This window comes from Pocillopora damicornis, chromosome 3, assembly GCF_964200805.1.
Source record: "Pocillopora damicornis chromosome 3, jaPocDami1.2, whole genome shotgun sequence".
Classification (NCBI taxonomy): Eukaryota; Metazoa; Cnidaria; class Anthozoa; order Scleractinia; family Pocilloporidae; genus Pocillopora; species Pocillopora damicornis.
Genome location: NC_142672.1, coordinates 11,131,271 through 11,157,369, shown reverse-complemented (window position 1 = coordinate 11,157,369; position 26,099 = coordinate 11,131,271). Strand labels below are relative to the sequence as shown.

General features: G+C 38.1%; 2 protein-coding genes across 5 annotated transcripts; one reads left to right on the top strand and one right to left on the bottom strand.

Moving 5' to 3' along the window:
* Positions 1–380: 380 nt before the first annotated feature.
* Positions 381–2,503, bottom strand: LOC113667114 (uncharacterized). The gene is made up of 3 exons (XM_027182916.2): positions 2,369–2,503; positions 1,656–1,784; positions 381–912 (listed from the first exon to the last, which is right to left on the bottom strand). The coding sequence occupies exons 1-3, from the start codon at positions 2,480–2,482 to the stop codon at positions 826–828; spliced, it is 330 nt and encodes a 109-aa protein (XP_027038717.2). The 5' UTR covers positions 2,483–2,503; the 3' UTR covers positions 381–825.
* A 56-nt stretch (positions 2,504–2,559) lies between these two features.
* Positions 2,560–20,341, top strand: LOC113667052 (AP-1 complex subunit gamma-1). Of its 4 annotated transcripts, none has more exons than XM_089199627.1 (26): positions 2,560–2,703; positions 4,598–4,822; positions 5,115–5,239; positions 5,330–5,386; positions 5,581–5,665; positions 5,894–5,990; positions 6,543–6,619; positions 7,239–7,334; positions 7,503–7,583; positions 8,152–8,250; positions 8,782–8,837; positions 9,447–9,560; positions 10,066–10,206; positions 10,844–10,898; positions 11,257–11,379; positions 12,014–12,100; positions 12,813–12,940; positions 13,066–13,170; positions 13,414–13,526; positions 13,702–13,733; positions 14,035–14,182; positions 15,038–15,190; positions 15,557–15,720; positions 16,044–16,142; positions 18,937–19,047; positions 20,148–20,341. In XM_089199627.1, exons 2-25 carry the CDS (start codon positions 4,622–4,624, stop codon positions 19,030–19,032), a joined length of 2,532 nt encoding a protein of 843 aa, XP_089055753.1. In that variant the 5' UTR covers positions 2,560–2,703; positions 4,598–4,621; the 3' UTR covers positions 19,033–19,047; positions 20,148–20,341. The 4 variants fall into 4 exon arrangements, with proteins under 4 accessions (XP_089055753.1, XP_089055751.1, XP_089055754.1 ...); XM_089199628.1 differs by having other exon boundaries at positions 2,583–2,703; positions 4,601–4,822; XM_089199625.1 differs by having other exon boundaries at positions 18,937–20,341.
* The last annotated feature ends 5,758 nt before the right edge of the window (positions 20,342–26,099 follow it).

Below are 26,099 nucleotides of genomic sequence, written 5' to 3'. Positions count from 1 at the left end.
TCATGACTTGATCATATCTCACTAAGTATTTTCACCAGCTAGAGAGAGAGATTCATCTTCATGGCCGCAATCCTATCATGACGATGGAAGCTAACGTGGCGTAAATCTCGCAACGTGGTAATCACAACAGCTACCCGCTATAACAAGGAAGAATTGGGCAATTATTTGTAAGTCTGTGTTTGTAAGACTGAAGGTCCCAAAAACGTTCTTCGACAAGTTGCAGAGAAACACCTTGAAATCAGCCCAAGCGCTTTGTTCACGCCCTACCCTTTGCCTTGAGAATGTGCTTCGCCGAATGAAGAATATACGCACTTTTCATCGATACGCCACTGACAGAATGCTGCACAAGATGAAATTGGTTAAGATTCAAAGCCACGCCGTTCATATCCTAACAAGATGTTTTTATTATGAGAAAAAAAATGATCTTCTTGTTATGATTACAGTGATGGTAATAAGGATGACTACAGTGTAGACCAGCCAGGAAAAAGATTTTTGCTTGAAAGCAAATACGTCATTTGTGTTTCTTTTAAACACAGGGAATAGTTTGCTGACTCGATTGCATTTCGTTTGCTCTGTGAGACACTTTGCTTTTATGTGAAGAATTTGCACAGGATCCTTGAAGTTTACATCAAGGAATTTTATAGGTAAACTCAAACATCCTCAAGAGTAGGGTGAGACATAATTTTGTAATCGACCAAAATTATTTGTTGAATAAAGGAACAGGTACCGTATAAGTCCCTCAGAATTGTCAATATCTTGATCATTCTTCGAGGTTTTCAATGTTTACAACAATCTTTGATTGAGTTGTCAGTATCTTGATCATTGTTAGAGGTTTGCAATGTCTTCAACAGTCTTTAACAGCTCTTCTTGTGTAACATTTGTATTAGGTAGAATGAGTTTCTCTTTATTGATCTGTGCCAAAAAGTAAACTCAATATCAATTAAAGTGCAATTTTGAAAAACAGTATGAACAGAGCATGGTCTGAACAAGAGACTGGGTTAAGTTGTCTATTAACTAAGTTAGTATGTTGATAAGCAAGCATGGACCAGCTTTCTAACTTAACCTTTTAAACCCTGAGAGTGACCAGCATGTAATTTCTCCTTACAGGAATACTGCTGAATCATTCATTAAGATCATGAGAAAAAAGGAAATCATCATCAACCTGAGAAGCTTTGATCATTAACCCTTAAACCCCCATGAGTGACTTGCATCTAATTTCTCTCTACAATATCATCCCTGAATCACACAAGATAAGGTAAGGAGAATAAGGGAAATGATCACCAACAAAAGAAGCTTTTGTAGGCACCTTAGGAAATGTATCAAGAACAGTATGGAGAATATACATTCTGATGATAGGGTGTAAAGGGTTAAATAAATTATCTTTGTTAGCACCAAAGGAAGTGTTAGAGAAGATTATGTAGAATATGGATGCTGATGTTGGGGTGTACATGGTTAATACTGGGCAGTGGTCATATATGTGGGTCTATGGTGTAAGATTTGGGTAAGAGAAGGCCTTGAGGAAGGGTAAGTGAGGTTGTATCAAGAACCTGTATTGATGGGGAGGGTTAAAATATTTCCTGTCACACCTTGAAAGATACAACATTTAGATAGCTTCCAGCAGTTGTGGGCCACAGGGTGCACAAAAGTGTACATACCTTTACATGTGCTAGCGTTTCTGTAGAAACAGATTCCCTTTGAGTTCTGCTTTTAATTGATGTTATGTTATGAACAGCTGTAAAACTCTTGTTAACTTCTTCAATCTGTTGGAATGTTTTCTCTTTCAACTTTCAATAAAAAAATAAAAGATAATCAATGCACCAATGAATATGCATTACCAGTTGGATTTCACACTTAACCCTTTAACTCCCAGAAGTTATTAATATGTAACCTCTCCCAATAATATCTGTAAATCAGCCAGCAAATAGGTAAAGAGAATACTCACAATTATCAGCTAAGGGTTGACATCTTGATCTAACAACAAATTCTGGTGGTTTCTTCACAAGGAAATATGTAGCAGCTAGAGTAACTTAAACTCCTTGGCATGCAGTCTTGTTTTTTTCAGTCAAGTTAAACTGTCTCAGAATTAAAGGTGGCTGGATATAGTTTTCCTGGTCTCTGACCAGCTATCTTCAGACCGCTCAAACACCAACTTTCCCCCCTTTGCAGTCGAACGATTCTCACGCGTGTGTTAACAAAAGTATTAAAGTTTGAAGTAGTTTGCGAGGCATGGCAATCGCTTAGAACGCTTTTCACAAACACCGCCTAGCTTTGCGTCTAGCAGTTTATCGGCAACTATAAACCACAACATACTAGTATCTCCGTTAACCAATGCTAGCAACTCCTTTAGAAAAATGACATGAAATGTTACCTGCTTGTTAGAAAGGGTGCTCTTCTTAGCCTTTTTGACCCCAGAACTACTTTTTCTATTTGTATGGAGTTTGTTTTTATGCTTCGAATGCACATGTGTTTTTCCAGGCGCCATGTCTTTTTTTGCGTAACATATTTAAAAGAAACCGCTGGTGAAAACGACTGTTTTTCCAAACTTCTGCTAAAATATCCGGGACTTTGCAGCCCAAGTCCCTCCCACTGCACTTGCGCATTTATTCCCCGGCCCTGTTGGACTGTCTCCGTGGAACGTGGAGCGACTGTACAACTTTGTTTCCTTCTTGTGAAGGCGGAGTTTGATCAAAGTTCTTTGATCAGGTGAGTGAAGACGAAGAAGATGTTATCTGCCTTCTGTGGCCTTTCTTTCAATTAACTTTCATCGTTGTCTATTTCGTGTGGGAGGCGGAAGGACAGAGCAAGAAACACGATCCCAGTGTTCATTAGTACTTGCCGTATCAGACACGAGAATTGTAAAAATTTCAAAGAAGTATTTTCCTCAATAGACCGTTTGTTACTTTGCGCTGAGGGAAATTTGAGGGCTAGTACCAGTTAAGCCTTGTTTGTACTCGGTGAAGCATAATGTTTGAAATTCAAACTTAAGTTCTGTAGGAGGGCAAATATACATAAACTTATTCAACTGTGCATTTTGTTAGCTTCCTCTTATCTGCCGATCCCACTTGCCGCAATTACACGAATACTTTCATCGACAAACCATTAACAAGCATTTAACGTTTCGCTACTTTTAAAGTTGTCTCTTTTTAAAATAATTATTGCGGCTGTTTCTAAATTAAATTAGATTTTGTAGTGTGTGTATTTATGTTCGTGTTACTTTTGGTGGCGAATTTTTAATTCAACCACAAGCCAATCTTTGATAGTATCATACTGAGTTTTGTTATTGTTCACTTTTGTTATGCTGGATATTTTGAAAAAAGTACGGTACGTGTGGTTTCAGTTTTAATTTCTCGAAGCAATATTAATATTGTTTTGAAATTTCCCTGAGTAATGTCCATCTCCAAGCTTGTAAATATATATGTATCTCTGATTGTATTAAATACAATTACGATTTTAAATTTGGCTCACAAGTGTGGAAATGAGATAGATGTTGGACTGCTTAGTACTGTGCAATCATAAATATCAAGTGCATTTCCTGGGGTGACAACAAAAACTATGCCTAATGGCCTGTGGGTTAATTGTCAAATGCCTTTGACACAAATTCCTGTTATGGCTTATGCTTGTGATTTTCATATTAAAGTTACAATAAAGAACTCTTAAGGATCACTTAATTAGTGAAAGTCAGGGTTACAGGTGATAATTTTTATCAAGAAAGTATTCTCTTGATAGTATTCTCTTTATAGCATCACAGTTGTCTTGTCCAATTGTAATTGAGGTCACCAGTATATTGGTTAGCAACAAAGTGTCATGTTAAACAGATTTCATTAACTTTTTTCTAAGGTAGTGTTAAAAAAATCTTAAATTCTCATTCTGTATCAAGAAAGTTAATTAATTGGAAGAAACCAAACCACTTTTTGTCAGATAAATGAGAAACCTGAATTAAGTATTCATGCCTGATAAACAGTTCTCCCTTCTACAATAATAGCTATGGTCAAGTTTTGGTTACTGATATATCAAGATAATACCTGCCAGCTCTACCCTTATCACCTGTTCTTTAGATAACACATTGAATATTGTTGTGATGTTGATTACTACTTAGAGCTGAAGTCCATTTTTATGGGCTGATCTCAGTTGAAATATTAGATCATACTTAGTTCATGTAGAATTTATGAGAGCAAAAGGAAATAAGTTTGTGCAGGAAGAACAAGAAACCTTTGACAATGTTGAAATCCTTTGTTACAATCTCTTTTGAGTGACATTTTGCATCTTTAACAAATTGTTGTCGTACCAATTTCTTGTCATATTTACACCCTCATTAATTGCCCATGAATCCTTTTAACTCTGAGAGCTGATTTGAAATTATCTTTTAATTACAATATCAACACCAAGACCAGAGGACAGGTAATTCGATTCGAGAAAGTTATCAGCAAGATGTTATCTTGATGTAACACTTCAAATCTTTCAAGTTATTCTAAAGAAATACAGAAGAGCTAAAGTGATAATTAGAGAGTTGAACTGACACTGTTGCAGTGTTCATTTACTTTACATCTGCATACATGTTGCAGGCAAGAGAGTAAACTAATTGTTTATTTGTTTACAGTAGCTCCTGAATTAAGGCCTGACCATGCCGGCTCCTGGTAAACTGAGGGACCTGATACGAACAATAAGGGCCGCAAGGACAGCTGCTGACGAAAGAGCAGTGATAGCAAAGGAGTGCGCTTACATCAGAGATTCCTTCAGAGAGGAAGATAATGACTTTAGATGCAGAAATGTGGCCAAGCTTCTGTATATTCACATGCTAGGATATCCTGCACATTTTGGCCAGGTATAGTCAAGAGTTACATCACATTTTATAGGGAGAAGGAAGTATAGGAGACGTTTTTGTAATAGGGTATGGTATGTTTTTGTATGGTACTTGTTGTTAATGAAGTAACAAAAGCCATGTTCTTTTCATAATATTATTTCCCTGTGTCTCTCTGCAGAAGGTCAAATAGGGAATAAACTTTGGAACTGGGGGTTATTTTCAAGCCAGCCCACACTTAGTCATGTTTGTTATTTTATATTGAGTTTTGAAGTATGGAATTGGTGTGGAACATGCTACCCATTTTCTTTTACAGCTGGAATGTTTAAAACTCATTGCCTCACCCAAGTTTACAGACAAAAGGATAGGATATCTGGGAGCCATGTTGTTACTTGATGAACGGCAAGATGTCCACTTGCTGGTGACAAACTCTCTTAAAAAGTGAGTAAAAAATGACAAAAACTAAATTATGGGACAAAAAGTGTGTGTGAATTGTGGCTGATATTATACTATACTTTTGATACATTTCAGTGATTTGAATCATCAGAACCAGTTTGTTGTTGGCCTGGCACTTTGTTCTTTAGGAAAGTAAGTTCAATACGTTGTGTTTCCTTCATATTTTCTTCTGGCATACTGGAAAATATTTTAGTGATTTAGAGGTCTTTTCATTTACTTCTGGTTTTTTAACTGCATGGATAGGTGACTCTCCTTTAATACTAATATAGTAAACTCTGCAGTTGTTTGATTCTAACAGAGTTTTAATAATCGTCTCTGCATTACAGTATTTGTTCTCAAGAAATGAGTCGAGATCTAGCAGGTGAAGTGGAAAAGTTGCTCAAGTCAACAAACTCTTACCTGAGGAAAAAAGTGAGTTAAATGTTATTTTCCTACACAGCTGAAATTTGGTTGGCATTATGGTGCTCAAATTTGTTATATAATGGCAGAAATGTAATTTATGGTTTAAGCTTCATACTTTACTTACATGAACATTTTGTATGTATTGTATTTAAGCCATAGTATCTTCAGAATGGAAAATTAGAGAGAAATTTTGTCACTCTTCAGGTTCTAATGTAATGGGTTGTTGTGGTTTTTCAGGCAGCACTTTGTGCAGTAAGAATAGTTCGTAAAGTTCCAGAACTCATGGAAGTGTTTGTCCCCACTACAAGATCTCTTTTGAATGAGAGAAATCATGGTTAGTACCAAAAATACTTTAGTTCATGGCTGGCACCTTTTGAGTTCTCTAGAAGCTTGTTGGCAATCATTCCTCAACAGTCCAGAGCCATTTTCTGGCAGTGGCCTTGAGGCATTTACCCATCCCATCCTCCATCTTCTGTTCCTTCTACTGATTTACTCAGTGTTGATGGGTGCTGGGAATGGGGCTTCATGGTAGGGTTATAGGGATTTCCCAGCTATAGGTGTGGCACTTTACACCCTGAGCACCTGTCAGTTATTCAAGCTAGGTAACAGCTAGGAGTGGTTACAAACTGAAAGTCATATGTGTTCCAGACTTGAATCCAAGTATTGATGCAGTTTCAGTAGGATTGTCATTGGTGGGTTGAACCAAGCAGGTGGCTGGGTTGAATTCTGCTTGCTGAGCAACCGTGGCGTGTTGTTTCACTTACCACAACATAGTGTTTAACATTGATGGGTGGCCTTGATGATGAAGTGTGTTTTAAATGGTTAAGAATTGAGGGAAAATGTTTTAACTTAAGTTTTACATTCTGCTTTTGACTTGTTTGATCAGGAGTTGCAGTATGTGGAATTGCACTGGTTACTGAGATGTGTCGGGTGAACCCTGAGACACTATCTCACTTCCGAAGGGTAAGTTTGTGTTCATCTTCAATGCAGGCAAAAGCCACTGTGCAGAGTTACTGCCACACTCAGAAAAATGAACAATTAGAATGTCTTTGGAATGTTAATTGTGTTATGGTCTACTGCTTTGCAGGTTAATACATGCAGGCAAACAATGAAACCACAAATTAATCAACCTACAGTTTTTTTTATGATAAGTCATGTTATTTCTGATTGGCCTTGTATTCTTCTTCCTGACTCAACAACATCAGAGAATTAACTGATAGATTCCATGTTGCCATGCATCTGTTCAGTAATAGATCACAGATGGTCTCAAAATGTGGTGAGAACAAAAAGAGGGGCACACAAGCCACAACCAGGTGTGTCACTGATGTTCTTATCACAGTTTTATGCCATCTGTGATCTGTTATGGAACAGACCCATGGAAACAAAATATTTGTTTGATAATTGTATGATGTCATGGCATAATTCAGCATAATTATTATACACATGCTGGTGGTTTTCATACAGTCATGTATAGTAGTTGTCTGAGTATTACAGTTGCAATTAGTTGTGCAGTTTTACAAAATTGCTCTTTTAGTTTATGTAACTGTAAATAATTATAGGTTGTATTTTTGTTTGATTACAGCATGTTCCAATTTTAGTGAAGACACTAAAGAATCTTGTAATGTCAGGATATTCTCCTGAGCATGATGTTTCTGGAATAAGCGATCCATTCATGCAGGTAGGATTACTGATTGGTTGTGGTCTTGTTTTTTATAAGGGTAAATTTATGGACACTTACAGTATGTGTAATTGTCTCCTTCTGGGCACTTACAGTACAAGTAATTATCCTGCTGAGTGTGGACCACAACCAATTTTTGTGGTGATGTTTCATTTTGTTTTTTTGCAGGTAAAACTTCTGCGACTTTTGAGAATGCTTGGTAAAGATGAAGAGTCAGTCAGCGAACAGATGAATGATGTGCTGGCTCAGGTGTGTACATGGAGTTACCAGTATTTATGTGCAATTTGTTGAACAGTGTGTCAACCCTTTTACTTCCAGCAGTGACCAAAACAGAATTTCTCTTTACAACATCAGTACAATGTCAAGCAAACTAGTGATGAGAATCAAGAAAGATAGAAATTAAATGGGTTATCATTTTAACAGTTAAAAAAATTCTCAGAACAAAAGATATGAGCAATGTAGGGAAGGCAGTAGGGAGAATTACCAAAGAGATCTTGGGAGTGAAAGTGTAATGGCCAAATAACATAATTGTGTACATTTGTGAACATTACAACAACAGTATCATCAATGCAAATTACAGTGCAAGTGCTGGTAATCAAACAGTGCCTTTTTCATGTTGCGATCTTCCATGAACAACCTTCTACACCCTTTGGATGTCACTGTTGTATCATTATACACAATGTGTGTGCATTAGATGGCTTATCATTAACTACAGCAACACAAAGTTGATGGGAACATTTTTGCTGTGGATACCTATTGCCAGGAATTGTGTGATTTTAGATGTGTTGATTTTCCTGTTATTTTTTACACATTACAGGTTGCAACAAACACTGAAACCAGTAAAAATGTTGGCAATGCCATCTTGTATGAAACAGTTCTGACCATAATGGATACAAAGTCAGAGAGTGGACTCAGGGTATGGTTTCTTGTATCATTTTTTCTGATGGTTTTTTCTTTTGCTGTTTTCTCTTTTTTTTGTTTGCCAAAAAGAAAAATTTCATGATTGATATAACTGTTGTTCATAAACCTTTTCACTCTGCTTCTTGCATGTACAAAATAAAAAAAAAAATTAATAAATGAATAAATATAAAGTACCTTGCAAAATTTAATTGTTCAGTGTAATCTTCCAGCCCCCCTAGAGTGACTAGTATCTAATATCTATTTGCAATATCATCCCTGAATTAAACATTAAAGTCAAGAGAAAGAAGGAAATGATCACCAGCTAAAGAAGCTCTAGTTTTTCAAACAAATTCTCTGTGTCAGCACTGTAGGAAATGTATGGAGAACAGTATGGAGAATATGCATACTGATGTTAGGGTGGAAAGGGTTGGCAGTGTCTTTGGTGGTTCATTGTTTTGGTGGCGGTAATTTTACAGTGTAGGTTACCCTTGTAAAAATTACTAAAGATTTACCAATCTTTAATTGCAGTTTATATCTTTTTTTGTAGGTTTTAGCAATCAATATTTTAGGACGCTTTCTTTTAAACAATGACAAAAATATAAGGTGAGGTTGATTTTGAAAGTTTTTGTTTGGGGTTAAAAATGATTCAACTCAGCTACATAGTACTGTGTTTGTACTCTATTAATGTTTGTACTCTATTAATGTTTGTACTCTATTAATGTTTGTACTCTATTAATCTATTTTTGTACATCCTTTACACATGGGCCACCAACATGCTTTCTGTGTATAGAAGTGGTTAAGGAAACAGGTTTCACTTGACTGCTGTACAATTGATGACCATCTATAATATCAGTAGTATTCTTTATCCAGTAGATGTTAATCACAATTTTTTTTTTTTCACATAATTCAAAACTTCCAATTTAAGTTGAATATATGCTTTGCTGTAAGCATTTATAAAGTTGTCACAAAAATGCTGTCAGGGAACTTTTGAATTTAACATACAGGAATGAATTGATTCTCAAAACTACTTGACTTTGTATTTTGGTAATGCAGTCAAGAAAAATAATAGCAAATTATTTGCTTAGGCACCTTTTAGTAAGCTGAAAGTAATGTTTTTTCTTACCATATTTTTTTACTTGCTTGGAGTAGGAAATTATTTGTTCCAGTGTTAGAACTATTATTGTTGACTTTTTTATGGTGATTGTATTGCAGATATGTTGCACTGAACACACTCTTAAAGACAGTAACTGCAGACTACAATGCTGTCCAGAGACACCGGACCACAATCCTAGACTGTTTGAAGGATCCTGATATTTCCATCAGAAGGTAAGCAGCTAATCTTTTTAACTCACCTCTTACTGATATAAGTAACTACCTTTGGTAAAAAATGTTCTTATTCAAAGTGTTTTAACACTTAGTCTCTAGATGAATAAATAGTCACACTCAGGTACAGATGTTTGCAAAAGTTTTTGTGCCTTTTTTCTTTACTTTAAGATGGTTCTTTTGAAGTTGTGTAAGTGCTGTCTTAGTTAGTACAAACAGTATCTGTTTTTTGGTTGTTGTAAAAGTTAACTTTTTTACCCCTTAGAATGACAAGCATCTAATTTCTCCCAGCAATATCACCCCTGAATTAAACATTAAGGTCATGAGAGTATAGGAAATAATCACCAACTGAAAAAGCTCTTGATGGTTGAACAAATTCGCCTTGCCAACACCATAGGAAATGTATAGAGAACAGCACGGGGAATATGCCAACTAATGTTAGGTTGTAAAGGGTTACACAAGTAATGAATTAAGTTCATTTTGATAATTTTTTCCCTCTTGTTTTTAGGCGAGCAATGGAATTGTCCTTTGCTCTTATAAACTCAAGTAACATTCGTGGCATGGTGAAAGAACTCTTGACCTTCCTGGTCAAAGCTGATGTGGAGTTCAAGTCTTATGTCACCTCAAATATCTTCTTGGCAGCTGAAAAGTAAGACTTTTGTTTACTCCACCCATCAAAAGGAGAAACATTGTTTTTGACATTTAAATTTTTCTTTTAATGGTGTAGATACACTGTAATGATAATGCTAGCCATTTGTCCAGCTTTTAAAACTGCTTCCAACATGATGGTTACCATATTATGGAAAGTTAAAAGAGATAACAGCAAAATGGGATACAAAGTGGTTTCATTAAAAAATATTGTACCATGATGTTTGTGTAAAGGCCACAAATGGATAGCCAGCACATAACAAACATATTTATGTTGATGTACCTGCTAGGCAGCATCTTTTGTAACCATTGGTACATATGTTAATAAATGTTACAGGCACTGTACAAGAATGGTGACAGTTAAGAGAAATTGAACTTGTTCCAGGCATTCAAGTTTTAAATGGGGCAAAATAGCAAATGGCCAGATAGAAGTGGAGAAGTGAAAAAGCAAGGGAGGTTTCCATTCTTTTTTTCACTCCTCCACTGCTGTAGTGTTTCTTAGAGTTGTGCTTCACTTTACTGATTGGAAGACAGCAAGACAAATAGAAAGATAATGACCAATTTGAAAATTTTAGGCTAATTGTTTTTCATGTTCAGGAATGAGATATTCATCATGTTTAAATTTGCCTTTGCTCCAGGCATTCTCCAAATAAAAGGTGGCATATTGACACAATGATGAAAGTTCTTACAACTGTGAGTATACTTTGTTACATTATGTGCTGGCTTGGTTCATAGTGCTCTGTAGTTAGCTAAATTAAAAAAAAAGTGGAGGAAAAAACCTGCAAAGTGAATGTACTCATGTTAATAATGTGATAATGTGATTGTACTGCCATTGTGTGTAAACATGCCCAATGATTATCTATGTTGAACACTACTTAAGATTTAACTGAGGATAATGAATGATTATTACATTCTGCAATATGAGGGCTATTAACAATGGTTTTTGCTTCCCTGAGCAATAATAAAGACAACAATATCACTCTTGATAGGTTGTCATCTAAAGTGTACTTAACATTTGTAAAATCGACTGATTATGAGTTTTGAAATTAAGGCTGGAAATTATGTACGTGATGATGCAGTTCCAAGCCTAATTCACCTGGTGTCAACGTCCAGTGAACTTCAAGCTTATGCCGTGCAACGACTTTTTAAAGCTATGCAGAATGACATTAGCCAGGTAATTTTGTAGTCACAACTCTAGTAATATTTTTACAGGTTTAAGTACACATTTCACACCTTTACTGACTGAAATTGTTTACTTAGGAAGTTATTAACGTTTTCAATGAATTAAAAGCAATGTGACCAAACCGGTCAGCTCTGTGTAGTCTAGTTGGAAGAGCTACCGACTGCAAAATCAATAGGCTGCCAGCATGCTCTCAATAGCACTTTTGCACGAAAATCTCGTAAGCTTCTTGTGAGGGCGACAGGGTTTCTATGAGGGATCTGGCACAAACTTTCATGCCAGATCCTTCGCAGACCTCCTGCAAGAAAGTGAAACAACTCGGCTCAATCTTCTCAACTCTCATTACTCGACTCCGTCTCCTTGGACTCAACTTCCACGAGGTAATCGTTTTGCAGTTCCAATAAGAATTTTCTCATATGCTGCAAAATCAAAGGATTGGAGAGTTGAATCTTGACTGCCGAAGCTTGGGTTGAAACTGTTTGGTTAATTACAAAATTTTAAATCTTAAACTTGCGAAGCATCTGAAAAAAAATCTTTTGTGGCCCTCTTAACCCGGGCTAACTCAAATTACCCTGTGTCACTCGCAAATTACTGTATTTGGTAATCGAAAATGGGTTTTTCTTTTTAGCAACCGCTGGTCCAGGTTGGGTCTTGGTGCTGTGGGGAATACGGAGATCTGTTGTTTGTAGACAGTGAAGAAGATGAAGCTCCCGTTGTAAGTTGAATTCACACACACTTTATACTCTTTATAGTAAGTTTACTTTGATTAGTCTACGGGTGTCGTTGCTTTTTTTTAATTTCTATTGTGGATGTAGCCACGAGTGGTTCTACGAGTAGACTATTTGAAAGGCACACGGCAGCTTTAACCCTTCACACCCAAACATCAGTATGCATATTCTCCATACTGTTCTCGATACATTTCCTAACGTGCTGACAAGGAGAATTTGTTTACCAATCAAAAGCTTCTTTAGTTGGTGATCATTTCCTCTTTACTCGCGACGTTAATGGGTGTTTCAGGGGCGATATTGTAGGGAAAATTAGGTGCTAGTTACTCTTAAGGGTTATAAGGTTAATGCTCCTACTAGTTGGAAGTAGATTCATAGCCGATTCGGAACCTACATGTAAGGCATGAAAATGAATATTCACATCTATTGAGGCAGATTTACACGAGTTCGTGTTTACATATACATTCTAATGTACATTTACTGGCGTTAAGTGTTGCTGCACACAGTTTGCGTCTTAAACACGCTATTTCTGCAGCGCGCTTGTAATTCGTAATTCGCGTATTTTATCCGCGTGTTAATGTTGCACTACAGCTGAACGGTAAAATAACTGGCTGCTGTGATGGGAATTCCAGGAAATTAAACAGGTTTTAATTGAAAGTACTGCACTAGCTGATGTCATTCATTTACTGTGCTTTACTGTAGATTACAGAGAATGATGTTCTTGATGTATTGGAAAGTGTTCTGTACAGCTCCCACTCAACTTCGATCACCAGAGATTATGCATTAACTGCCGTCATGAAACTCAGCACACGTTTCACCGCGACAATGGAGTGAGTGAAGCTGAATAAATTTGAATTAACCTTCGCGATTAGCTATCAACTTTAATGACGACATTTTGTTGAAAATTTTAACCACCAGCTGACTGACAAATTGAATTTTTTTTGTGTCTTTTCAGGCGGATTAAGAATGTAATAAACCAATTCGAAGTGAACATGGATGTTGAGCTGCAGCAGAGGGGCGTAGAGTTTGGTTCGCTCTTCAAAAATCATGACAGTATGAGGTAAAATGTTTTTATTTTAATCATGTTGAAAATCAATCAATGGCTTTCTGATTACAGACCAGTTTAGGTGCTGCTTTTTTTCTGATGATTGATGAGTAAGTGATGGTTGACCGTCGATTACTGCACCCGCCAACTTCTTGAAGTAACCATGCTTTGTAAAGAGAAGCCCGACTTAGACTCAAACCTTTGAATCCGAACTGCATCGATATAGCTTCGAGAATGATTTTCTTTTATCCTTTCCAGACCGGCTCTTTTGGAAAAGATGCCTGTCATGGAATCTAAGCCTGTGTCTTCTGAGCCAGTAACAAATGGAGAAGTCACAACACAACCAGAAGAACCACAAACGACTCAAGAAGGTACATAAGAGTTTCTGTTCTTACGCATAAAGTTAACTCTGTCACTGACTTTTTCCACTGCCTGTACTCTTGCCTGTACATTGGACGACACATCACCCCTAATATTACATTAATCCATTATTGCAGTATAATTTTGCTAAGTCGCAGTTTCTTCCGCCTTTCTTTTGCATTACAGCTGTTACAGAAGAGAAACCTCCTAAGCAAGCGGTAAGCCGTGAAAACGCTTTTTTTTGGCTCGTAGGAGCCAAACCAGTAATAACTGGTTAACTTCATGACCTGCACACTACGAGAATCAGAAATAATAATAATAACTTGCATACTACGAGAATCAGAAAGGTCGGAGGCTTCCCACGTTTAGATAGTAGGCTTAAATTGAACTTGGTCCGGACTGTTAAGTCTAGTCAGTTTGCTTTCAGAAAAGAGTGTTCGACACGCAAATTGAAGGAAAAACGCTCCATTTGTTTCTGAATTTCTCCATATTTGACCAACCTGTGTTTTCTCTCGTCAGTCGGAGACTTTGTTGGATTTACTTGGTGGTGGCCCCACCCAGCCTGAACCTACTCCCGCTCCAGTCCAACCTCCAGCTCCTGCGTCTTCATCCGGTGGTGACCTCTTAGATTTGCTAGGAGGTCTGGACCTAGGCTCAACGAATGCAGGTTAGTTCAACCGCAAACGATGCGGTTTGAAAGCACCTTTCGATTGGTTGTCGTCAAACCAACACTTAAAATAACCACGATGCGTGAATAGAGCAGGGTTCGATAAACATCACATGAAGCTAGTGACAACTCGAATAACCACGAAAAAACTGGCCTCGAAAGCGGGAAACTCTGAGTGACAAAGGCTCTGTTGTTTTTTTCCTTGGCAACCATCATCTTAAGTTCAGTGTTGCTGGAAACCTTGCAATCAGGGTGTGAAAATATTTTGAAAATATGTAACGACAGCTTGCAAAAATTTCAAGGAGATTTTAAAAAACCAACAGGTTTTTAAGAAGAATTTCATGTCCATTGAAACTTTTGTAAGGTTGCTTATGCAAGTATTCTAAGTCAAAAGTAAAGAGCGTAGTCCTTTATGATTTCAACATATGCCCAGTTTCATCATACTAGTTCTACAACACGACCCCAAAACTTCTGTAAGACCTGATGGGATTAATGGATGGTGGCCAGATTTCTCAACCAATCTCAGATTGCACAGTCACGGATTACTTGAAAGTTTTCCAATTGAAATTTTTTTCTAAGCAGCACCATACTTAACCCTGTAACTCCCAAGGGTGACCAGGACAGAATTTCTCCTTACAATGTCAATACAAAATCAAGCACAGAAGTGATGAGATTGAAGAAAATTATCAGTTGAGGGCTCATTAGCTGATCCAATATGAAATACTCTGAAGTAACATCATAAGAATTATATGGGAGACAGTAGGGAGTATTTCTACTTGGATCTTAGGATTGAAAGAGTTAAATCATAAGTGTCACTCCGGCCAATCAGTTGCTTGTTTTTTCTTTTGGTGCCAGGTCCCCCTCCGATGAACATAATGGCTCCTTCATCAGCTGTTCCTAACCTGTTGGATGGCGGTGGACTGCTGAATCCAGCACCATTAGGAGTACAGGCTCCAGTGCAGATGAACCATCAACCTGTCGCTTCACTGACTCCAAATTCTTCTTCAGGTTAGTTTATAGACCTTTGTTACAATGAGTGGCAAGCACGCCTCCCTATGGTAATCAGTCGATTACCTTCCACTCAACATGATTAACAGAAATCTTGTAATTAATCTCTAATGAGTTATCTAAAAGTCACTGCCCTCCCCCCCTCCACCCTCCACCCCCCTCCCCCCCTCCACCCCCCTCCCCCACTCCACCCCCCTCCACGTTTACTACGTAGCCGGTGGTCCATGCTCAAGAGAGATGGAGAATGAAATCAACGGGATGCGTTGCAAAGCTTCCCGTGAGGAATTCTTCCCTCCCTGCTGTATAAAGCTCACGTAAAACGGCGTCGGAGCTAAGACATCTTCTAATGTGAATTTTGTTTGCTAGGTTTCCCGCCCATAACAGCCTTCGAGAAAAATGGTTTAAAGATAATTTTTGCGTTCGAGAAGGTTCCTGGTAACCCGTCTAATGTGGTGTCCATCATGGTAACGGCCACGAACTCGCTCGCTTTCCCCATGACTGATTTTGTTTTCCAGGCAGCAGTACCTAAGGTATGCAATCAGTCCCTCTTCAGTTTATTTTAAGCGATTGTCTTTGTGGAAACATGGGTGTCAATAATTTTTCCATAAGCGGCTGCCGGTACCGTTAGGCAAAAAATAGATATGAGAGTCTGCTCGCAGGGTTAACAGACGGCGGTAAGAAGTCTTAAAGGCGTAGGTAGATCGCTGGCAACTGGCTTTAAATGGAACTCCTGATAAGTGCAGCGAAAAAAGTGGTCGAATTTGTGCGAGTTGAGCATCTTTTTCTCTTGACAGTAAAGTGAAGTGACAAGCGCGCCCTGCAGTCAATGACTTGTTGTTTTGTTCGTCCACAGACTTTCCAGTTACAACTCCTAAGCCCGTCTGGTAATGTGATGCCACCCAACAACTCAGGAACCATTACCCAAGAAGTGAAGGTGGCCAATCCACAACAGGTAAATCAGTCGGCTATTTGTATGCCTGCCCTGTTCCTAATAACATCTTTTCTTTCTCGGCCTGAACTGCCTATTTGATTCAACGCTTTAGGGAAGGATTCCAAATCACCCGAGTGAACTGTTGGCAATTTCTTTGACACGTGATCGCCATTTGCGACCCGCCGGATTGGTTAATTGAGCTGCACCCACGTGATCAATGTTTTCGTGTTTAATTTCTTTAGCAGTATGAATACTAATATAGCATAAGCCGTTCTTTGAAACTAACCTGTTAGCGTATGGACAACGAGACTTTTCTAGGTTATACTTTGTCACGAACGAACATGCTCGAGACGAGGACGCGTGTTGATAAGTTGGGCTCAGGGAGGCATTGTAATCCAGTAATTTTTCTTAACAGAGTTATTCCTTTTCCTTTTTTGGAATGAAAAACTTACACGCACATTTAATGTCAAGATTTCTGCTGCTAAAGTTGTTTCCTATTGCTCTTGCCTATGATTCAAAGAGGAAATTGCCTTAAAGCCGTTGCTCTACTTGTTTTTTTTATTTACCAGCTAAATTTAGCCTTTGTGTGACAATGAAATCCACCGTTTGTTTCCTTTATCTAAGGGGGATTTAGAAGTGTGAGAAGGGCGTCAGCTTTATTGAATCATCAAAATGATAGACTGACACCCTTCCTTTCAGACGGTAAACATCGGAAGGCTCGCTTGTCAGTGCTAGCGACAAAACAACCCTGTACAGTTCTTTAAGAGAAACGTATACAGTCTGGGAGAAGTTAGCCGGAGGCATAACACGTGTTTGTTGTTTTCATTTCTGACTTCCCGTGCAGCTACAGGATGTCGAATATGACAGTTTGAAGCGACTTCCACGCACGTGTTTCCAAAACCATTTTCAACGTGTTCTAGGGAGACGTTCTGTCGAACATATTCTTTTCCCACGTATAGAGTTTTTTTTCTCCATTTCTGGTAGCATCCGTGTTGTCTTTAACTCAAGCACTTCATCTCTTCACTTGATTGATGTTTGTCCTTTGTATCTCTTGCTGTAGCTTCAGAGTTCTTTGTCTGTTTTGGCGGTGGTCTTCTTTTGTGGTTCTTTTGATGTTGACAGTTTGATTCCTGTGTTTTCGCTTGTCGGTCTTTTTTGCGGTTTTTAACAAATGTTTTGTTTCGCACGGCCTTAAAATAAACTTCCTCTAATGAACAAGTTATTGCTTTGTCTGTGATTTATGCAAAGTAGTACTCAATTATGGCTGCCGCGCTGGTGGTAGGTGTTAGTAAGGTAAACTTTTCTAAGTCTTCGAACTAAAATTGATTCCGCTCTGCGAACAGGTTTCGGTAACTTTCACCCTTTTTTTGCTTGGGTTTTTTTGTGTTCTTTAAAGTCAACTAATTCATGGTCTCAGAGGATAATAAAGTCGCGTATTAGGAAATAATGTTACGTGAACACCCTCTTGCTGAGTCAATGAGTTGTTCAGCCCTCAAGTGATTAAAGACGAAGTAATCAATCATAGTGATTTTTTCAACTTAAAGTGTTTGCAAAAGGTTTAAACGCTTTCAAACACGAGGCGCTGTTTAATCTACGTGACAACTTTGAACAACAGCCACGAAGGAAACAGGGCGTGTAGTGCAACTTATTCTCTGTCACCACGTGCGGAATCGTGCGCGCAGTCTCGTCTTTGAGTGTTTTGAAGGTAAATTACTTGTTAATCACTTCTGACAAGTTCACGATTAATATGTTTGTTCTGTTGGCTTGAAGCAAGGTTCTCGGGAGTTGATTTATCCTTTACTAGCACGTTTAATATAAGCATTTCGACTGCCTTTTTTTTTTTGGACGCTTTCAGTCACAGTTCTGCCAATGGCGGTTCTGCATGCATCAGTGTGTATCGTAGCATTCGCCAAAACGCCTTCATGTTGACAGAACTCTATGTAGATGAAAAATTATTTTCCCAGTAGAAGGGGGAAGTACTTTTGCGCCAACCAAGACACATTTTCTTTCTAAAATTATCCATATGCAACTGCGCGTAAATGAAGTTCATCGTACACTGAACTACGATACCAAAACGTAAAAATGGCTTTCGCCTCGTTTTCTGTCTGTTTGGATCAATATCAATATCTGGGCAACTGCCCACCTACCCCTCCCCTGACCCAACATTAACCTTCACTTGTTGTCAGTTGACTGTTGTTGGGTCAGGGGAGGGGTAGGTGGGCAGTTGCCCAGATACCGATACCGATCCGGTTTATTTTATAACAAAGCATTAAAAACACTTCAGTGTACATTTTTTTCGAATAATATAGATTATTAGTATAATTATTATTATTATTATTATTATTATTATTATTATTATTATCATTTTGAGTTTTCCATCAGGCTTTCATTAATATTCTTTACAGTTCTTATCTGAGACAACAAGAAACTAATAATAAAGTAAATGTTTGCCTCCTTTTGCTATTCGACGTCAATTTAACATCAAAGGGTTGGGTGGTTTTCTGATCGTGATATGCGTCTCAACGCAGTTATGCGTGTGAGAGCCTGCAATACCGTATGTAGAAAGACTGTGTTTGAAATGTTGTTTAAGAAGCTTAACGGTCAAAAGGAAATTTGTGCACTGGTACACAGGCAGAGAATTTTGTACTCGTAACTCCCAATTAGTGCGGTCTAAATGTTTCGGTTGCACATACGTAAACCGCAGAATTTGTAAAAGTGTGTCACTATTGTGGTAACCCTTTTCTTTCGTAGCAGTTTAAAAATGCTTATACAACCCTTAAAACTTTCGCTGATACACTATTCATTGTTTCTACAGCAACCGTTGCGCATGAGGCTAAAACTGTCGTACAAGGTGAATGGGGCCCCAGTCAACGAACAAGGGGAGGTGAACAGCTTTCCTCCGGGACTCTGACGTCCACGGCATTGGGTCATTATATGTAGAAATTATATTTTGTATTGTAAAATGCTTATCGATGTGTATTCAGTAATCAGAGGCCTGGATGCTGTCTGTAGACTTGGGTTGCATACCGTTTAGAACATGGAATTGAAACTGCAGTGGTACAGAAGGCTTACGTGGTCATAATTGAAGATCATTAAGGGGAATTTTTATATTGACACCAGAATGACTATTCTTTTCGTCTCCTCAAGTGTAGTGAGTCGATGGTAATCTCTAGCATTATGCGAGACATGTTTAAAATCATTTATCGTACTTCCATATTCTGTACTTCTGTAGTTCCAGGGTCCAGCCCCCACTATTTCAAAGCATTCACAGCTAGGTTGTGAGTTTTTGTGGTGCCTTCACTCAGGATTTCCCTTCCCCTGTAGACAAAGATGGCTACGAGAGATTTCAGAACGGGGATTGGTTGAGGCAGGAGAGGGGGGAAGGGGTTAAAAAATCAAACGGTTGCACAGCCCACACTGAAAATGGTTACTCTTCATTCTGGCCGTTACGGTTGTTTCCTCCAGTTAGCTGAAAAGTAGAGAGAAAGAAAAAATTAATAAATGAGACAATTATGAGGCAAACGAGAAAGATTGCTCCTCAAACACATGCTTGAAAAAAAAAAAAAAACCTACATGTAGATGGCTCTGAAATTGCGCAGTTACGTAATTTGTCATGTGGTTACGTTTTTGGCACTCATCATATATTTAGTTCTGCTCACCAGCACCCTCGACTGCTAGTAGCTTCACCATTCTGTTTTCTCTGTTTGTTGCTGACGTTACCTTACGATTTCCTTAAAATAGGGTAACTAAAAGAACATAAATTGAGTTTTAAAGATACACAGCATACTAAGAAAGTGTCCAGATTTGTCTTTTTGTTCTTTTTTTTTTTGGTTTGTTTTTGTCTTTTTTTTGTTTTTTGTTTTTCACTCTGATCTTATGCGAGTCAAGTTAGGCGTTTCCATCGATTGAAAGCGTTTTTGCTGTCGAAGTTATTCGAAATTTGACAAAAAAACTTATTTTCTGTTGAATTAATTGTCAAAATATTTAAAGTTTGCTGGAAACTGAACACTTGTGTACTTTTTACAGAATGGTCTGTTGTTGATCTGAAAGTAGAGGAGGATTTTTCTCGAAGTGGTCTTGCCAGGCAAGATCTAACCATGTTGAGATGGAGCAGTGTTCAAAGACTGTTTTAGTGTAGACATGATGAAATGTAGCCTTTTTAAAAAATGATGTTATATGTGTAACATCTGATGTGACAATAAAGCTCAGAGTTAACAAAATGATGTAAAAGATTGTCTTTCGTGTCTAAAAATATACTTGAAAAATAATGTAAATTAAAAGGCAATTGAGGAATGTGTTTTGTTTCGTGACTATGGAAGCACTAGGGATGAACTCTTTCGAGCCAAAAGATAGTAGCAAAGGACACTTTCTGTCAAGATTCAATGCTAGGACTACGTCTAAAATGTCGTTCATACACAGGTAATGGCATCTGACCACGAATGAACAACCATGAACTTTATCATGGTATTTAACTTCTCTTTTTGACTATTCTTCCCAGTAAAGCATTATTTGATAAAAGATTAACTAAATAAGTCGAAGAGATAGTCGTCAAACATAATCGTTCACACTTAAAAAAAAAAAGAGACGAGAGTCATCGTGCGCGCGGGAACACAAACCCTTCGCGATTCCTCCCTCGCGCCTCCCATAAATTCAGATAAATTCGCAGCTTCTCATAAATTCAGCCAGCTTCCAAAAGTGATAAGGCGTAATAGTGTTCACTCTCCTTCTCGTGTAGTTGTGCATTTTAGTCAAAAAGGAGAGTAATGGTGTAATGTCGATTTAAAACTGAATTCACCTTGAACTTATCGTTTTCGGGTGCTGTTCAATTTCTTCAGCTGGCATTCATTGCTAGAGAAAAATGACCTTTTGTGATTTGAAGCCATACATACCCAGACATACTGTTTTGTCTGCCAAGACTGAGTTAAAACAAACTTCTTTTTCTCAATGATGTCTGGCTTTTTTAATTTTAATCGATTTAAAATAAAGGCAATGAAAAGTTTATTTAAGGGAGACACCTGAGTTTAAAGTCCAATTTAAATTGATTTTAAAAAAATAATTGAATTTTACACCAAAATAATTAAGATACCTCTTCATGGTCGTCTGGTTCCAATTATTTAACAAAAAAGTGTCTTTTCACTCTTCCTCTCCGCCCTTAGCCCCCTTAAACTATGACTTCCCTCAAGTAATCCATTTTATCGGTAAAATATTCCATCAAGTCCGCCTTTAGCCAGTTACCATTTATAACGATACATGCTTAATATTATGCCCACAGCATAGTGGTATCTATCTCAGACTAACGGAAACAGGCATTTGTTCTATTTGGCACCATTGAACTTTGGCTGACCGGATCAAAAATTGAACAGACACCTGACCGAGAACAGGTAAAAGGCTTGTGAAAGCAACTGTTGTGGTATCTCGCGTCCAATCAGTCTGCTGCTTTGATGTGCGATGTTATTAATTCTAACACAAAGCGACTTCTTTACCCATCTATCAAATTAATATCAAACCAATGACAGAAACTGTTCATGGCCTCTGCATACAAAACCCTAAAGGTGTCAGCTTTAGAATGAATACCGTGACCCTCAAGCTTTTTTTCTCCTCTCTATAGAGAAATTTAACTTCGATAAGCACTGCTGGAAAAATAGGGCAACCTCCTTTAGTTGAAGCCCTTGAATTTGACGAAATACGTTATTCAAACACTTTTGTTTGGTGCTCTGAACTAACCACAAGCGCAAGCCACCATTAGAAGACCCTTATATTTCCCTTTGTCAACAGAAATAATTGATGGTGGCGCAGGTTTGTGTAGACACAGCTCAACGCTAGGTCTGTATGCTGGATGTTAGCTGTACACCTTCGGCTTCGCATCCTTCGCTTTGCTTCCCATCGAGTTCAGAGAACTCAATTATCAAGAGGTTTACAGGTAATTTGGCGAGTTTGTTTCACACTCGATCTCTAGGTTTCTAGTTTAACAACAGGGAGATGCTGGAAATCAACAATAAACAACGCCAGACTTACATGAAATATCAAAGGCTACGTCTACTATGAATAGGTCTATGACCAATTTCTAATTTCGGGACCTTTCCCGGTGAAAAATGAAACCACTAACAAAATACCGTCATGCTACCCTCTAAATAAATGGTTGATCCACCGGACCCCCACCCCCTTCCCCGATAACAATTCGTCAGGTCCCCTGACAAATGAGAATTGCTTATTTCCACGAGAAGCTGACAGAGTGTGATGTATTCAGTGCTCGTGTCCACGGAATAATGAAAGGATTCGTGGCGGAACAAAGCAAGGTGCGGTATCGCTTGTATTGGCATTAAAATTAAAATCTTCTATAGCAGCTGGAAGATTCATCACAACACAGATGCCACTGCTGAATGGAAGTCTGAGTTTTTAGCTAAAAGGATCAAAGCGCTTTTATGTTTTACACGCAAACAGATCAGCGCATCATTTTCAGGCGTTACCTCTTGAGCATGGCTGCCGGAAATGCTCTTGCCCTTGTAAACTTCTAGAACAGATTTTTGGAAGTCGTAGAGAACCTTTATCTATATATTCCTGTTAGGAACGCAAGTACCGGAAATTTTTTAACCATGTGCACGTTTCCTGAATGACACTTTCCGCCGGCTGGTTAAATATTTTATCGGGCTTCGTTTTACACGATCTGAACAGTTCCTTTGTTTCCAGAAAAATGAGAAACATTGCTTTACACTTAGATGACCTTAAAACATTGATTCGGCCGCAAACGAAGATAAATCATGTGATTATAAGAAAAAAATTCCGGCTGCTGAAGAAGAAATTTGCTCAAAATTTTGTCTGACCTACCACTGGATTAAATCTCTTTCGATGTGTCCTCGAAAAAAGAGGAGTGTGTTGATTAATTGCGGTTTCCTCCATCTCAGTCTGCCGGTGCCCCAACAAGGTATTCCCTAACTGATCTACTTTTAGCCGGGTATGGGCTGCAACTAGGTGTATTAGGTTTGTTGATCAGTGCGGCCTCCATTAACCGAGATTAATGGTGTCAGAAACAAATTCCATATATCAGAATGGCCTGTAAATATCAATATCGCCTCACTCGAGAATTTCAAAATTTGGGCTGATCGACGGTTGGGAGTGAAAGTGCTGAACATTACCACGGCTAGGTGGTTGAGTGCCATAAACGGTTCCTCGACATTAAAGAGCGTTATCTAGCCATTCATAATAGACTATCTGCAAGCTTGCAATTTGCGATAGAAGACCATTTCTAAAGGTGCACTCCGGCGACGCTTACTACATAGGCATGTAATATTTTCTACCTCGCTGACGGGTTCTGGCCAAATCGGAACTCGATAGGGTTCAATACAAACAAGCGTTTTTTCTTTGACACACGTGCATGGGAAATGTTCAACATCTTTCTTCAAATTTAAAAATTTTTCATCGCCCAAATCCGCTTAAATTTTTTTTTTCAGTGATTACATAATTCACATTTCGTCGCGCATAGACCAACATTTTACGATCTTCATATTTCGTTTTGAGGATGTGTATAAGATTTGATAATGAAGATGCGAATTGAAATAACTTCATTCGAAGATTCTATATTCATGCAAAGTTCTCAGACTTTGGGAACTTCTCATACATGCGAGTGTCTCAGTCAAAAGGTAGCTAGGATGGCTGATAGTTATGGTTGCGAGTTTAAATATATCACTCTTGTGTGAAAACATTGCAATTCAAAAGCTAATATATCACAAAAATGAAGGCAAAAGAGAGTATGGCAACTCTAACCTAATATTTATCTGTCATTGGAAGTGCAATGTAATAATCTGACTAAAGCGACGGTAACGATACGGAATTCTGTAGCCAAAACAGTTTAGTCGCGGTCGAATTTTTGTAAACGGGCGGTCTCGGCTTCTCCAGAGTCTAAGATTTTATCATCCACCGCCCTTTTATGGACTGGCGCATTTCGGAGGTCAAATGCACACCCGGTACTGAGCATCGCAGAGATTTTACTCGCGGTTTACGTTTTTTGCAGCTAGACTTGTAAAAAAGTTTACTTTAAAGCGTGAGAGCATCGATAACACAAAACTACAAATTCCTAAAGAGCACAACCGAAATGTCTCAAAATACCTCACCAGAAACGCTGCCTACAGATGAACAGACAAACGCTAGAGAAGACAAGAGAAGAAGCGAGCAATCGAACGGAAATTAATTAAATGGCTTTGTACGTTCCGAAGGATCTCATAGACTTTTTCAGTTCGCTAAACTCAAGAAGCAACTGCGAGTTATCTTCAAAGTGGGAAATTTTGTTTCGCTAAGAACAAAGTAACTATTTGATGAAGTGTTCTCTAACATAGGGATTAGGTTCTCAAAGTGTTGCGATGCATTGTTCAAATTATGAATAAAAGCGACAATAGCAATTTGTTGACTGTCAAAGTGATGATTGACAATCATTTCTTGTGATTTTTAACAGGTTGAAACTGGCATTACATGACTGAAAGATGATCCAATTGCTCAGTCTCTTGAACAAACTAAAACGGAACATAGAGCAAATTTTCAAACCTGCAAATTAAATTATGTTAATACATTTATCTGGGATCTCTTATAAATCAGATTCAGAGATCAGTACGCGTTGTAATTGCATTACCCATTTTGACATCTGCCGAAACTAGGCCTGAGCAGCGGAAACATTCCATCAATCCTGGTTTTATAGGGTCTTTATACCAATGCTCTCAAAACAAGGTTTAAAGATCCTTCAGGCGATCTAAAAAAATCTTCTCTATTAATTATTCTGGTCACGTTTCGAGAAATCAAAATAAAATCTGTTCTGTGCCAATGTCTTGTTTGGAATCCGTCGGAATTGAGTCATTTCTTGTTCCTAAACTTTTTGACCCTCAAGCAGTCGTTGCGTGAGATCTCGCTGAAATGACAGCGTCTCATTTCAGCCAACAGCTGTTATAAAGCTCATGTCATCTGTCATGTTAACAAAGGAAAGAACAAGCTTCGTATTAAGTGAGTGTTAAAATTAGCGCATTTAAGCTGCGAAACTGTTATCGCCCAGCATCAAGTGTCAGACATAGCTGAGTGGAATGACCGAAACTTTGCTCCCGGGGCCAATACGAATCGACACATATTGTTTGATAAGTGTATAAACCTTTTTTTTTCTTGGGCCGAAGCCAGTTTTGTGCAAGGGTCTTAAGGTGTTTCATCGTTTTGGGAGCTGTCGGCTTAAATGTTATTTACGACATAAATTATTATAGGATATTTTCCCTGTTACCTACAACGTGCAATTTTGCATGCTCAGTTGCAAACTCGCAAACGCATCGGCGTTCAGAATTGCACGGATACAATTTTATTTAAAAGTTTCTTCTGGAGAGTCATAAACGCGATACCAGCAAATGTGGCCAAAACTTGCGCTAGTTCTTAGGCGTGTTCTATTAATTTTACAGTACAAAGTTCATTCGCTCAGCATACCTCACAACTAGACAAATACAAACTGTCAGAAAACTCTGAGAATTTGCGCGCTTTTAACGCCACAATATTGAAACGAAAAGATCCCGAGAAACTGCACCGTGACTAACCATTATAACTTTACTAAGCTCTGCTTCACAAAAAATTACATCGTGGGATTCACTGCGGTGGTAAAGCCATTCAGTTTGAAAGCATGAGATCATGATACAATAACCCTCTTTGCAGAGGAGAACATTCTTTCAACTTATTGAAGAGAGATTATTCAAAACATGGCTAACGACTTCTCCTTGGTCCTGATTAATAAGACAGCTCCGGTATTAATTTAAGAGAAAAAAATAACACTGAAAAAAAGATGCGACTATCCCTGCTCTTCAAACTTCATTTGCTTGTGTGGACAGGAAGTATATTACAAGTCACACAGCAAAAATATATGAAAAACAGGTGACTTGCAATAAGCTTTCTTTAATCAAAGTACAATGAAAATAACAGCAAAGCCTATTTAATTCGAAGGCTTAACGATGAATTAGGGAGTCC

Excerpts from the sequence above, each read along its gene's own strand:
- LOC113667052 (XM_089199627.1), top strand. The coding sequence starts at position 4,622 with ATGCCGGCTCCTGGTAAACTGAGGGACCTGATACGAACAATAAGGGCC. Across the intron at positions 5,666-5,893 it reads ACTCTTACCTGAGGAAAAAA|GCAGCACTTTGTGCAGTAAG; the intron begins GTGAGTTAAATG and ends GTGGTTTTTCAG. Across the intron at positions 10,899-11,256 it reads TGATGAAAGTTCTTACAACT|GCTGGAAATTATGTACGTGA; the intron begins GTGAGTATACTT and ends TTTGAAATTAAG.
- LOC113667114 (XM_027182916.2), bottom strand. The coding sequence starts at position 2,482 with ATGGCGCCTGGAAAAACACATGTGCATTCGAAGCATAAAAACAAACTC. Across the intron at positions 1,785-2,368 it reads GCACCCTTTCTAACAAGCAG|TTGAAAGAGAAAACATTCCA; the intron begins GTAACATTTCAT and ends TTTTATTGAAAG. Across the intron at positions 913-1,655 it reads AAACGCTAGCACATGTAAAG|ATCAATAAAGAGAAACTCAT; the intron begins GTATGTACACTT and ends TTTTTGGCACAG.